This window comes from Ochotona curzoniae, unplaced genomic scaffold (assembly GCF_017591425.1).
Source record: "Ochotona curzoniae isolate NIBS_2020 unplaced genomic scaffold, NIBS_Ocur_1.0 contig_2404, whole genome shotgun sequence".
Taxonomy (NCBI): Eukaryota; Metazoa; Chordata; class Mammalia; order Lagomorpha; family Ochotonidae; genus Ochotona; species Ochotona curzoniae.
In genome coordinates this window covers 10,907,437-10,919,825 of record NW_024465451.1, presented here as the reverse complement: position 1 = coordinate 10,919,825, position 12,389 = coordinate 10,907,437, and the positions used below count along the sequence as shown (strand labels likewise).

The window sequence follows — 12,389 nt, the reverse complement described above, 5'->3', positions numbered from 1 at the left end:
TGAGAGCCTCGGTCTGGATCCCACTTCAGCACTTTCTAGCTGCCTGCAGGCAGGACATGTGACCTTTTCCAGTGTTCCCCTCTCCAGTTATATAAAGATACTCCACCCCTCCTTGTCAATGAGTTGTGTGAGAATCTTCATTTCCCTTGAGCTGAGATCAGAGTCACTGAGGGAAAGCCTGGCAGCCTCCCACCCCTCCCAGCAGCCTCCAGCTTCTGAGTAGGGGCCAGGGGCCCTGGAATCCAGCCCTGTGCTGCAGAACCACTGGGCTGGGTAGCCTGAGGCAGCCTCAGACTTGGGCAGTCAGGCTGTCCAGGCCCCTCCGGCAAAAGCATTGAAAATCAATGGAAACAGCTCTTTGCCTTGGGAGAGCAAGCTGAACATTGTTGCCAGGCTGGCTGCACCTGCAGCAGGAGACGGGCAAACAATGGCCCAGGAGTGTGGGCCCCATCATCTGTGGGCTGTCCTGCAGCCCTGCAGCAGGCAGAGGCTCTGTCACTTGGCTTCCTGGGAAAGCAGCAGCCAGTGGAAACTTTGGATCAAGGAGGAGGGCCCTGACGAAGGGGGCAGGACCAGGTGCCTTCAGACTCCACCGTGTGATACAGTTTCTGGCCCTGGCTCTTTAGCAGGCATTTCTCTGCAGCTGTCAACACCTGGGCTTCCACTTGGCACCTCTCTTCTTTATCTGTAATGTCACCAGTGCCTGGAACTCGTGGGAAAGGAAGTTGCTAAGGAAACCTTGGTGTGCAATTATAAGTGTTGGTACAGCAAGTGTGTGCAGGCATAGGGTGCTGCTCAGGGCATCCTGTTCTTTAAGAGGACAGACCACAGGCAGGGTGACCTTCACAATGACCCTTGAATTCTGGCCCTTTTGTGTAAAATGAGGGCGTCAGTAAGAACTGGTGGTGGGACTGAATGTTGTCAAACGTGTGCCCAGCACTCAACTCTGTGTGAGGACTATGAGGAGCGACTGCTTCCTGAGGGGGGAAGTGACCCACACAAGGACAACCAGCCATGTCCTTTAGGAAGCAGAATTCAGACCAGGTGCCCTGCGGACTGCTACCCTACAGTACTCACTCTTCTGGGAAAGCATGCCATGTGCAGGTGCCTGCCAAGGGTGCCCATGGCCTCCCACTGCACTCGTGCTTGAGGACTGTGCTGTTGGAAAGGCCATGGCGAGAGTGAGGGCAGCCAACCCGGGAAGGAAGGCTTTGCCTCCTCAGCTCTCTGATGTGCCACTAGAGTGTTCACCGAGCTCTTACTGTGGTCCAGGCACGGGGCAGGGCTCTGGGGATGGCAGGGCTCTGGGGATGGCAGGGAATGACCTTGGGGAAAGGCCACTGTGCTGCACATGGCCTGATGGGTGCAGAGCACCCAGAGCGAGAGGATGGGGCGTGTGAGAGGTCTCCTGGAGGAAGACCCCTGAGGGAGCAGAGGAGCTAGACAGACAGGAGAGGCAGGTGGTAGCCAGAGATGAGGGGCTTCTAGTTTGGTTGGAGAAGCCTGCTGAGAAGGGTGGGGTGCTGAGCAGAGGCCAGTGGGGGTCCTGGGTGAAGTGGTGGAGCAGCGTTGTGGGGGCTGGAAGTAGCACTGACTGGGGACTTGCCCAGCACTGAATGAGTTTGTGGACACTCTTCTGGCTGTTTCATGAGAAAGAATACCAGGATGTGGGCCAGGATGGTGGTCTGGTCACATAGGTACAGGCAGGTAGACATCCCGGAAGTGCAGGTTGGATACAGTGTTGGCACTCAATGAGGGACTGAATGTGAAGGATAAAGGAAATGGAGCCCCATGCAAGGAGCCCAAACTGACCTAGCCATGACCACCACACAGAGTGGGTGGGGCAGAGAGCCAGGAGGAGATACTGTGCACAGAGGAGTTAGAAATGGGGTTTTTGGCAGGGAAGGGTTCCAGACAGATGCTGAGGGGCAGTGAAGTAGGCAGGGCTGAAGAGAGAAGGGGGAGCTGTCTGCACACAGGTCAGAGGTCACTTGGAAAAGGTGTGTGTTACAGTTTGGAGCCTGGGTGAGTGTGCAAAGAAGAGCTCCATAGGGAGAAGGCAGGGTCGCTGCAGCTGGATACAGGCGCGTGCTTTCAGAAGAGGGAGCAGAGAGGAGAGGCAGTGACCTTTGGACGTAGCTATCTGTGACTTTTACAAGGACAATGGGTTCGCGGAGCTGGGCTGCTGCACCCAGGAGTGCAGGGCTTTCTATACTCGGGCTGTGCAGGGAAGCAGAGGGGCCTAACTGGAGTGGGCCTGGAGTCCAGGGAGGTTTCAGGGGCAGGATCTGAGCCTGTGTTGACAGCAGCAGAGCAAACCAGGCCAGAGCAGCTGGGAGGGTGGAGCCTCCTTGCAGCTGGGAGGGGCTGGGACCAGGGTCCTGCCCTTTGCCTGTCCTTCGGCCAGGCCCTCTGGAACCAGAAAGCAGGAGCAACCCCAGCCTCCTGGAGCAGGGATGTCACCAGCTTTATCACCACCTGGCATCTTGGAGATGCCAGTGCCCCTTGGTAGTCACTCTGCTCCCCGCTTCTCCTCTAAGCCCTATCCTGTAACTTGCAGCCACAGACTCCTCCTGCCTCTCTACTCCTATGGCCTCCCTCTGCTTGAGGGTAGGGTCTGCGTGTCATATTTTTCCTGCCTACCGCAGTATTTGGAGACCAGGACCTGAGGTCCCGGCTCCCTTCTCATCTGGCCTTGCATTCTCTGTGTGTGTAGCCTTCCTTCTCTCCACAAACCTGCAAGCACTCCCTGGGGACCACAGATTTAAAGCTGTGTGCTAGACACCTCTTCACACCCTTCCCCTTACTGGTGAGAAACTGGGGCCCTCCACTCTGTCCCTCTTCCCGCCATTCTGAGCTTGCAAACAATGCCCTTGAAATCCTGAGCTGATGACTTTGAAATTCAGTTCCTCCCTGGCCCACACCGAGGCTGCCACAGCCTGTGGATTCCACCCCAGACACGGTGTCTCCTCCTCCTCCTAGCCATTCCCATGGCACCAGGGAAGGAGCCTCTGGGAGACTTTAGGACAACTTGAATCAAGTCCCATGATAGAGTGGCATTAAATCCAATAATGCTCTCCCATCCAGCCTCATTACCTTTCCCAAGGGAACATGCCAGGCCACCCAGCCCTTGCTCCCAAATCCTTGCAGAGGGTCTCTCTTCCACCTTCAGCCCACAGGCCCCCATCATGCACCCCAGCAGGCTGCACACTTCCCATGACAAAGGTTCAGGAGTTGTACGTGCTTCTACATATGCACCCCCATCCAGGCACAGCCCTCAAGGACTCAGGCAGAGGCCCCAGCCCTCTCTACCATCTCTGTGAAGGGAGTTTGCATTGTTGAAGCTGCAGATGGAGGGGGAAAAAAAGCATGAGTCAGAGTGACAGAGCCCTGGGGCTTGTGTCCCAGGAGGTTGGAGCGTAGAGTGCAGCCCAGTGTCAAGATCATGGCAGCTGTGGCCTATGTGCCAGCAGCACGGTTCAGAGAAAGCCAGCCAGTACTGACAGGTGCTCTGTGGCTGGTGTCCCAAAGGGAGCCTGTGTCCTGGACCCGTCGGGCCTGGTGAGTAAGGGTTGGTGCTAGGCAGCAGAGCCTCCAGTAACAACAGAACAAGCCATTCCCACTGCATCTTCTAGCTGGGGTAGGGTGCCTGCTTCTATCTGTTGTCCTGAGGACAGGGTCCTGGAGGGCACGGCCGGAATGGGATGTGGCTGCTCCATGAGCCCTGGAGGGCTGCTGCTGGTGGGCAGGGATCCGTTCTCCAGCAGACCCCACAGCCTTCAGTTCCTGACCTTGAACACAAGGTGGCGCTGGCCCCCATCAGACTCCACACCCAGTTGTCAGTGCCTGATGCAGGAAGAAAAGGTTGGGTTAAGGAAGCATCCAGGAGCCAAATCCAAGGTGGCCAGAAACAGGATCCACCTGTACCAGTGGACAGCACATCACAGTTGCTGTGATGGTGGGTGTGGCTGTTGTGAGGTGTAACTGTGTCAAGGTGTGTGAATGTGTGGGCCTGTGTGGGTGTGTGAACGGGATTTATGATGGCTCTTAGCCATAAGCTGGTGGGCCACAGCATTGGTGCACACCCTGCTGGGCAGGGCTCTACTGTGGGTATGAGTGCAGCAAAAAGCAGCGCCTGCTTCACAGCATCACACCTACCGGGGGCGCTAAGGCTTGAGCTGGAAGCCTCTTTCTCCTGGACATCTCCCAGAGTGGTCTGTCCCATTCCAGGACCAGGGACTTAGCAGCATTAGCCTAGCAAGGCCATGTGATAATGGGGCTGGCGAGCGGTGGGACTCAGGGATTTCCTCCTGCTAAGCATAAAAAGGAGAGCCTTTGCATTCATATCTATTGGGAATGTCTGTGATCCAGCAACAAGGCAGCCATCCTGGTGACACCTGAAAGCTGGTGGCACTTCCACATGTAGCCCCACATGCAGGCAAGGCTACAGCAGAGCCAGGGAGAGATCAGGGTTCCCCCTACCTCCTGCCAGGTACCTGTGTGACTGGCGCCCTGACAGGCTACATGGAGTTGGACAGGCTCAGGCAGGCAACTTCGGAGCTTGCTTCTGCTGCTTCCAGGCTGTGGGATCTTTGATGCACTCCCCACCCTCTCTGAACCTTGGCGTGTAGAGGGCTCTTCCTCTGGAGGCAATTGTGGTGGGATTCGGGCGTGGTGCCCTGTGGTGAGTGAGCACTCGGTAGATGGTAGCTGTTGTGGTTGTTACAGTGACTGTTGCTGCAGTTGTTATTTCAAAGCTGTGTTAGGAGGCCCCTGGTGGCTGTTATTGGCAGGCAGAGCTGGAAAAGGAAAGGGTGCCACAGGGCACCTGCAGCTTTGCTTCCCCCTGGCAGGAAGGTCCTGTCTCCAGGACAGACAGGAAGGGGCAGCGGCACAGGGGTCCACTGTGGATCCCTCCAGGGTCCATGGGTAGCGCGTGCAGCCTCAGAGGTGGGGCCCACCTCCTGTCCTCCTTGTTTTTGCCCTTTACCATGCCGCCTGTCGCTCATAGGTACAAATCAAACGAAGAGTATGTGTATGTGCGAGGCCGCGGCCGAGGGAAGTATGTTTGTGAGGAGTGTGGAATTCGCTGCAAGAAGCCCAGCATGCTGAAGAAACACATCCGTACCCACACTGACGTCCGGCCCTATGTGTGCAAGCACTGTCACTTTGCTTTTAAAACCAAAGGTAAGAGACAGTCAGCTGGGCACTGCCCTGCCTGCCCACAGCTGGGAGCTCCTTTCTGGGAGTCCCAGCACAGAACAAGGGCTCAGCCCTCTTTAGCTGGATTCCCATCCCTACAGGGCACCCCTGGCAGAGCAGTTGGCTCCAGCCTGGGCACTGGCACCCCACGGCTGCCCCTAGCCCCACCTTCCCACCTGTCGGTACGCTCAGCTTGGGTGCACAGCTGTAGAGGCTGTGTTCACCCCATCAGCCTTGCCTTTTGCATGTCTTCTTGGCTGTCCCCACACTATCCTTGCTGACACCAACATCTGAACTCATCACTGCCACTCTTGCATTTGGAAATCCATTCCACTCGGAGCCACCTGACACACTCGCATGCCCCTCTTCTCATGCTCACTGTCCGCCCCCCACCTCCCACTCCCACCGTGTCACTGGGGCTTCTCTGCCGCCCAGCACAGGGCCCGGCTGTCCCCACACCAGACCAGCAACTATCACTGCTCCCCCTCAAGCCACACTCCACAGGAGGATCAGCACAGGCTTCAGCAGTCACCTAGGAAAGCAAGGAGCAGCCATTAGGAGTGTGTGTTCCCAGAGAGGCATGATGGGTGACCGTGCTGGCCTGGCCTGCTGCGGCCCTTGAAGTCCTGGATGAACGAAGGGGCCGAGTTCATGCGAGTTCAGGACCCAGTGTTATTCCCACAGCTCGGATGGGGAGGGCCCTGCCGTTTGCTCACTACTTCAGAGCTGAGCAGACCCAGGTGCCTCAGAAGGAGGCATCACACTTCAGTCTCCCGAGCTTGGCAGATTCTTGGCTGAGATATTGGACATGGCTGGGGGCCTCCAAGAACATCCCACAGGGGCTGTGTGGTTTCTTAGCGGATAGCATGTGAGGGCAGACCTGGGTGACCTTCTTGGTGACCTTCTACTGCTGGCAACTCTACCAGTGAGGATGGTTGAGTGGTCATTCTGGAAAGGGCCCCAGTGGGGCCCCCACCTTCCCCTTTACCTCCGTCTGCTCACTGCCCTCCCCCTTGTTCACCTGTTACAAGGTCAGGGCCGGTCCACCAAGTGCCCTGGACAATCCAACCCCAGCCCACTGCACCATGCTCAAGTTGAGCTCAGAAGTTCCCACCAAGGTTTTGGTTTGGCTGTAGGCGCCCACCTCCTACTCCTTCCTCTGGTCTTTCTCTCTCGGGAATCTCATCATAAATGTCCCCAGAGTGTCCCAGGAGAACCGATGGTCCTGTAGCCTCCACCCTCCACAGTGCAGCCAAGGCAGCTCCAGCATAGCCTGCACACAGCTGTGCCCCCATGGGGCCCCTGCAGGCTTCCAGCCTGTAGCAGGCAGCTGGGCTTTTATAACAGGGAGAGATGGGTGTGACGGACTGCAATGCGTGGGTCAGTCTGACTCCAAAAGCCAAAAACTTCTCTTCCAATCCCCAGTGAAGGTAGAGGAGGTAAGCCCCCCCAAAATGGAAGTGGCTGCCAGGGCTGTGCTCTAACTAGAACCCCGACCACCTCCCATGGGCATCACCCTGATGTCTGCCTCTAGCCATGGCCCTCTCCCTCTGCCTACACAGAGCAGCAGTCCTGTGGCCTCCTGAGAGAATCATGGCCATTGGCCCTGGCCCAGCACATGTCTAGGAGATGCCACTGTCCTGCCATCAGTGTGAGAAAGCTGAATGGGCACTTTGTCCCATGATGCCAAAGGATGCCTCCCGGCTGGCCAGTCATCAAGAAATGGTGTCCATTTTGCCGGATTTGAGAGGGGCTTGCATGTCTTCCTTACAGTCTACCCTGAGCCTGTGAGCTGGGGGTCTCAAAGCCAGCTCGACACATCTGGGGTGCAGAGCCGATGGGTTACAGAGCCCCACCACCACCACCACCACCACCGAGGGTATGCTCACCCAGGGCCCAGGAAACCAGTGTTCCCAAACCTCCCCAGGGCTGCCAAACAGGCACCTTTCAGAGCCAAGCTGGGTTCCTGTCATGGCAGCCAGCAGAGAGGGAGGCCACTGGAATGGCAAGAGGCCGACTCAGCGGACGTCCCCCAGGCCTCTTCTGTGGGCTGGGGAGTAGATAGAGTCAGGGTACTTCCCTCCTATCTCTCCCTAAGGCAGCATGTCAGCCATTGGCTCTGAAAACATAACCTGCCCCTCTCCCCTACCAACGCCCCCGAGGCCACTGCAGCCCATCTGCTTCCCCTCTGACACTGAGTCTGACCCAAGTGGAGGCTGGGGAAGGACCCAGGGGTTTTAGGCTAGGTCTACCCACCTGATGCCCTTGGGGCTGCCCCTGTGCCTGGGGACCCCTTCCTGTCTGTCTCTGTCTGTCTGTCTGTGTCTCGTCTCTGTGTCAGATGTCTTGTGGCGGCCACTCAGGCCTCTGGGAGCTACCTGAGGAAGGGTGCCATGGGTGTGGCCACAGGAGGCCCTTGGAGATACAATATGGAAGTTGGGATTTCAGGGCCTCTCCTCAGATGGACCCCAGAGGCCAGTGCAAGCGGCTGTGCCTGCTACCTGCAGGCCTTTGGCACCGATCGCCGTAGGGGACAGAGATGGCAGCTGTGGGCAGATCTCATGCCCAGCAGACAATCAGGGGCAGGGATGGGCGTCGCTCACAGACAGGTCAAGAGCTGATGCTCCTAAGGGAGGTTCTGCCTCTTGCAGATACCCAGCACTTTCCATTCTTCCTGTTAGGGCGGTGGGACTTCCAGTGGGCACTACATTGACTGTGAGAAGTTGTGGCGGCTGCTGTGGGGGTCCATCTGGTATACCTCCTATTGTGCAGAGCTGGGGGACATGCCACGGAGGGGTGGTCTCCCAGGGAACTGGGACAACACTCAGGCTGTTAATGGAGCCTTGCTGCAAACCACAATCATCCCAGACTCCCTGGCTCCTCCCTGCACTCCCTCGAGACCCAGACTGAAAGGAGGAGACACCATGTCATCATGAGCCTCAACTCCTGTCTCCTGCATACCCAGCGTGGTATGTGGCAGAGGCTCTGGCACTCCTGAAGCAGCAGTTGTCACAGGGCAGGCAGGGGTCTGCACTCTGCTGCCACATGATCTCCGTTACCTTATCAAGCCCTCCCGATACCCCCCACAAGGTAGGTACCTGCTCAATGGCTACAGAAAGAAGGGTCAAGCTTTGATAGCTAGGAGGAGGCATAGACCTTCTCAAACCCCAGGTACCATACTCCTGAGCCAGGCTGCCTTTCTCTGCCACCCCATAGCGCGGGCACAGCTCCTGAGGTCCTGAGGTCCCCAGGAGCCTATGTGGTCCCATATACCACGTTGCTCTATGACACTGAGTTAGCTGCCTCACTGTTTGTCACTGGGTGCCCTGCTTACACCAAGGACAGCCAGTGACCTTGCCAAACAAGTCCATCAGCAGCCTGGCCAGGGTCAGCTCTCCCACAAAGGAAAACCTTGACCTCATGGGGGAGGGGTACAGGGGATTGACTCCCATGGGCTGTGAGTTCCTTCACTGCTTTGTGAATAGAAAGATGCCTGTCTCTGTGGCCATTGCACACCCACTGTGTGCTCAACCTCTGGCTTCACTGGATTGAGACCTAACCCTTCTGAGCACAACATGAATAATGAATGATCTGAGAGCCAAAATGAGTGGTGTTTATAGTTACCTGTGGCTTAGGGCAGTCAGGGGAGTGGGTGTCAGTTCTACAGCTTCTAGACCAAGGCTGGGGAGCCTTGATTTAGCCGGGTGATAAAAAACCATCAACTTGAACATGAGCCTGTCTTGGATTGACTAGATTCCAAGTCCCACCTGCTGTTCCCTTGGCAAGGCTGGACCACTTTGTTCCGTGGGCCTTACATGGCCTATGAACCCAGACATTCCCCACACCTGATCCATGGAAGAGCCCAGCTGCCTTTCCCTACCCCCTGAGCCATGCTGAGGAAGCCCACATTGGGAAGGATAAACTCATTGAACTAGACTAGGATCCCTCGGCTTGCACATGCCAGGGAATCCCATCTTAGTGTTTCCCCAGCAACCTCTCAGCTCCCTTGAAATTCTCAGAATGACTCAGAAGCAGCTTTTGCTTCATTCCAGGCCTCTCAGTTCATCCACCCATACATCATCTGTCCTCCTGTGAATCCATGTCTCCCAGATTCATCTGTCTTCCCATTGATTTTCTTACCTCTCCCTCCCATTCTTCCATTCTTCTTCCCACTTATCCATCCTTGCAACCAGATCATGGTTCTGTTACCTCCCGCCTGCTCCCATACATTTATGTGCACACAGCCGGCCAGCCACCTGACCCTCTCCTATTTGTCCAACCCCCCATCTTCCTCCTATCTATCTCTCCCTGTGTTTCCTTCATGAACTCATCTATCTCCTGTGCCTACTTCTGTCTGCTCACTCAGTGCCCCAACTATCTATCCTCCTGTTCTTCTTTCGCTCTATCTTTCCTCTGTCCAATTATCCATCCATTCATGCACCCACCCATCCATCTCTCTACACACTCACTGTAGGAGCCTCACCTCTCTCCATCTTTTTTTCTTGTATCCCTCTAGTCCAACTTACAAATCACTAAGCTTACTGAGACAAAGTACCTGCCACAGGGAACTCAGGATTGCAAATGGGATGACCCTGAAGAAATGGGATGACTCTGGCCAACACTGAACTCATCCCTTTTGGCAGTGGCTACTGGCCTGTGTTCCTCTGGGGCAGGCTGGGGTAACCTGCCTCTCCTTCCCAGGATATGGCTGTCCACAGAGCTCTGTGCCTGTGAAACGCTGGACACTGGGGTCATCACTGTGTCCCTGACTCCATGGAGCTGTGCCCGATCCTCTGGACCCAAACTTGTGATGGGAGGCAGAGTTCAGCCTCCCTTAGGAATGCAGCACCTTGCTTGGCCTTCCTCTGGACCACCATGCTGCCTGTCTGCACATCAGCCTGGACCAAGGAAGATCCTAGAAGGAGACTTTAGCAGGGAAGCCAGACTCGGAACCCCACCCTGCAGCTCCCAGTCCCTGGCCCATTGAGTTCCTCACTCTTACCCTCTGCCCTCTCTCCATGCCACTTCCCAAGCCCTTAGCTTCTGCCCTCTGGGCTGCAAAGAAGTAATACAACCAGAAAGCTCTGCTGGCACCTCTCACCCTGCTGGGTCAGTAGGAGCACCCAGGTCCTCCCAGTACCTGTAAGGGTCCAGAACTCAGTCTGAGGAGTATTGCCAGCTCGGGGGCCCAGGACCAGATGAGAAGCAGGAAAACCTCATGTAACTGTTATTTTAATTTCTTTTTGGTTTGCTACTGAATAAGCAGCTACCTTCCTCCCCGCACCCTGTGGTCCTCATAGCCCCACATGCAGCCCTCCCCGGCTCCTGTGTTCCATCCGGAACAGCAGCTGGAGCTGCACATCTTTCCCCCAGTGCCTGCAGTTGGCAGGGCCTCGACTACCTCCCTGAGCTCCGGTATGCCTCGCCCTTGCCAAGCAGTTGAGCCTGAGTCTCTTCTCTTTTCTTTCTCATTTCTTTCCAGGGAATCTGACTAAGCACATGAAGTCGAAAGCCCACAGCAAAAAGTGCCAAGAGACAGGGGTGCTGGAGGAGCTGGAAGCCGAAGAAGGTGACAGCGGGTCAATCCTTCCTCCTCTCCTTCCCCTGCCTGCCCAAACTCTCTCCCCATCTTGTAGCTTCCCTCCAAGCCCCTCTTCTGTCCCTCCCTCCCGTGCCCTCCTAGCATACCCTCCCCTTCAAGTTTCCCAATTCCTGGGAGACAAAGGTTAAAGTTACAGGAAAGTCAACCCCACTCCGCATGCATGTAGAGTGTTTGCTGTGCAGTCATGGCTGTCACATACTCCCATCTACCATGCAGGTGCAGTACCTGCACTCCAAGCTGCTCAGGAGGGTTTGCTGAGCAGAAGAGCATAGCAGCCATCACCACCCACACAAGTGGAGCAGCCACTGTGCATCAGCCACATCGTGAACACGTGCCCACACAGGTGCAGGCACCTGTCATGCATCAGCCATGCTGTAACCACATGTCCCTGGGGAGCTCCATGAGCCCTCACAATGACGGTGTGGAGGCCATCCTCAGAAGCCCCACACTCACACCTGCTCTGCCACGGGCCTGACTTGCGGGCCTTTTGGAGCTGGGAGGGTTCCCAGAAAGCCCACACCTGACCTGGCAGTCTCCTGCTGCCTCCCAGTGCATGTGACCCACACCAGACCTGGCCCTCCATCACCAAGGGAGCACCTTAGAGACAGTCTCTAAGGAGACAGCACAGGGGGGTAAGACAAGTCAAAGGCAGTAGTATTAGCACCCAGCAGGAAGCCAGAGGACTCCACAGGCAGCAAACCCCTCCGAAATGAGCAAGTTGGAGTCATCCTTCCAGCACCAAGCAAGCTCCCCAGTCCCCAAAGCTAGTCTCAGAATTTGCAATGTGATGAGCAGTGTGGGTGTGGGGTGCCAGTTTTGTTCTCATATGGAGATACATTTGCAGTCTTGCAAACTAGTTACATACCTTCTTTGGAATAGAAGAAAGCACCTCCCTGTGAACTTGGTGGGGGAGAGGGGAAGGGCAGGGCAAGGCTGTTTTTGGGGACCCCAAACCAGACCCTGGCATGCAACAGTATGCTTGTATAGGAGAAGACCTCTCAGGGATAGGAACTTCCATTGCCCCATTTTATGCTGAGGAAAGAACTTGGACAGGTAACTCCAGTTGCCCAAAGTCACACGGAAACACTGGCTCCATGCTACCCCACTGGCCAGCCCACAGCCCTTCTTGGAGGCTCTCTCCTGGCCTCATTTTCCCAGCAGGACAAGCCAGGAAGGTCCCTCCCCAGTGCTCAGAGGTGGTGCCCTACTCCAGCGAACACTGAAGGTTCCACAGGAATTAAACACAGCACCATGGGCTGGCAGCCTTCACTCCTGAGGGAAGCCAGCAGAGGAGTGTGGGATAGAGCTGGACAGGGAGTGTGGAGGGAAAAACAAGGAAAAGTAGATAGAGAGGCAAAGGAGGGCTGCCTGCCCAGTGTCAGCCAGCCCAGGGGTCTGAGCCGGGACAAGTGAACAGTCAAGGAAGTCGGCCTGTGTGTGGATTAGAGCTGACCCCACAAAGTGAGCAGCACCACCAGGGAGGAGTCCCTGCGGGTTACGGCCGTCTGAGTGAGGCCGGAGCCCGTGGAAAGATCAGAGCTGGGGTCATGAATGTCAAAAGTTCCCAGGGAGCTACTTGCTTGGG

General features: G+C 56.2%; 1 protein-coding gene across 1 annotated transcript in view; it reads left to right on the top strand.

Annotated features, from left to right (window-relative positions):
• Positions 1 to 12,389, top strand: part of HIVEP3 (HIVEP zinc finger 3) — a 118,067-nt gene that overhangs the window by 100,227 nt on the left and 5,451 nt on the right. Inside the window, exons 5-6 of the mRNA XM_040974310.1 lie at positions 5,012 to 5,187; positions 10,685 to 10,771. Coding sequence (XP_040830244.1) covers positions 5,012 to 5,187; positions 10,685 to 10,771 — 263 coding nt within the window. The remainder of the gene's footprint in view (positions 1 to 5,011; positions 5,188 to 10,684; positions 10,772 to 12,389) is intronic.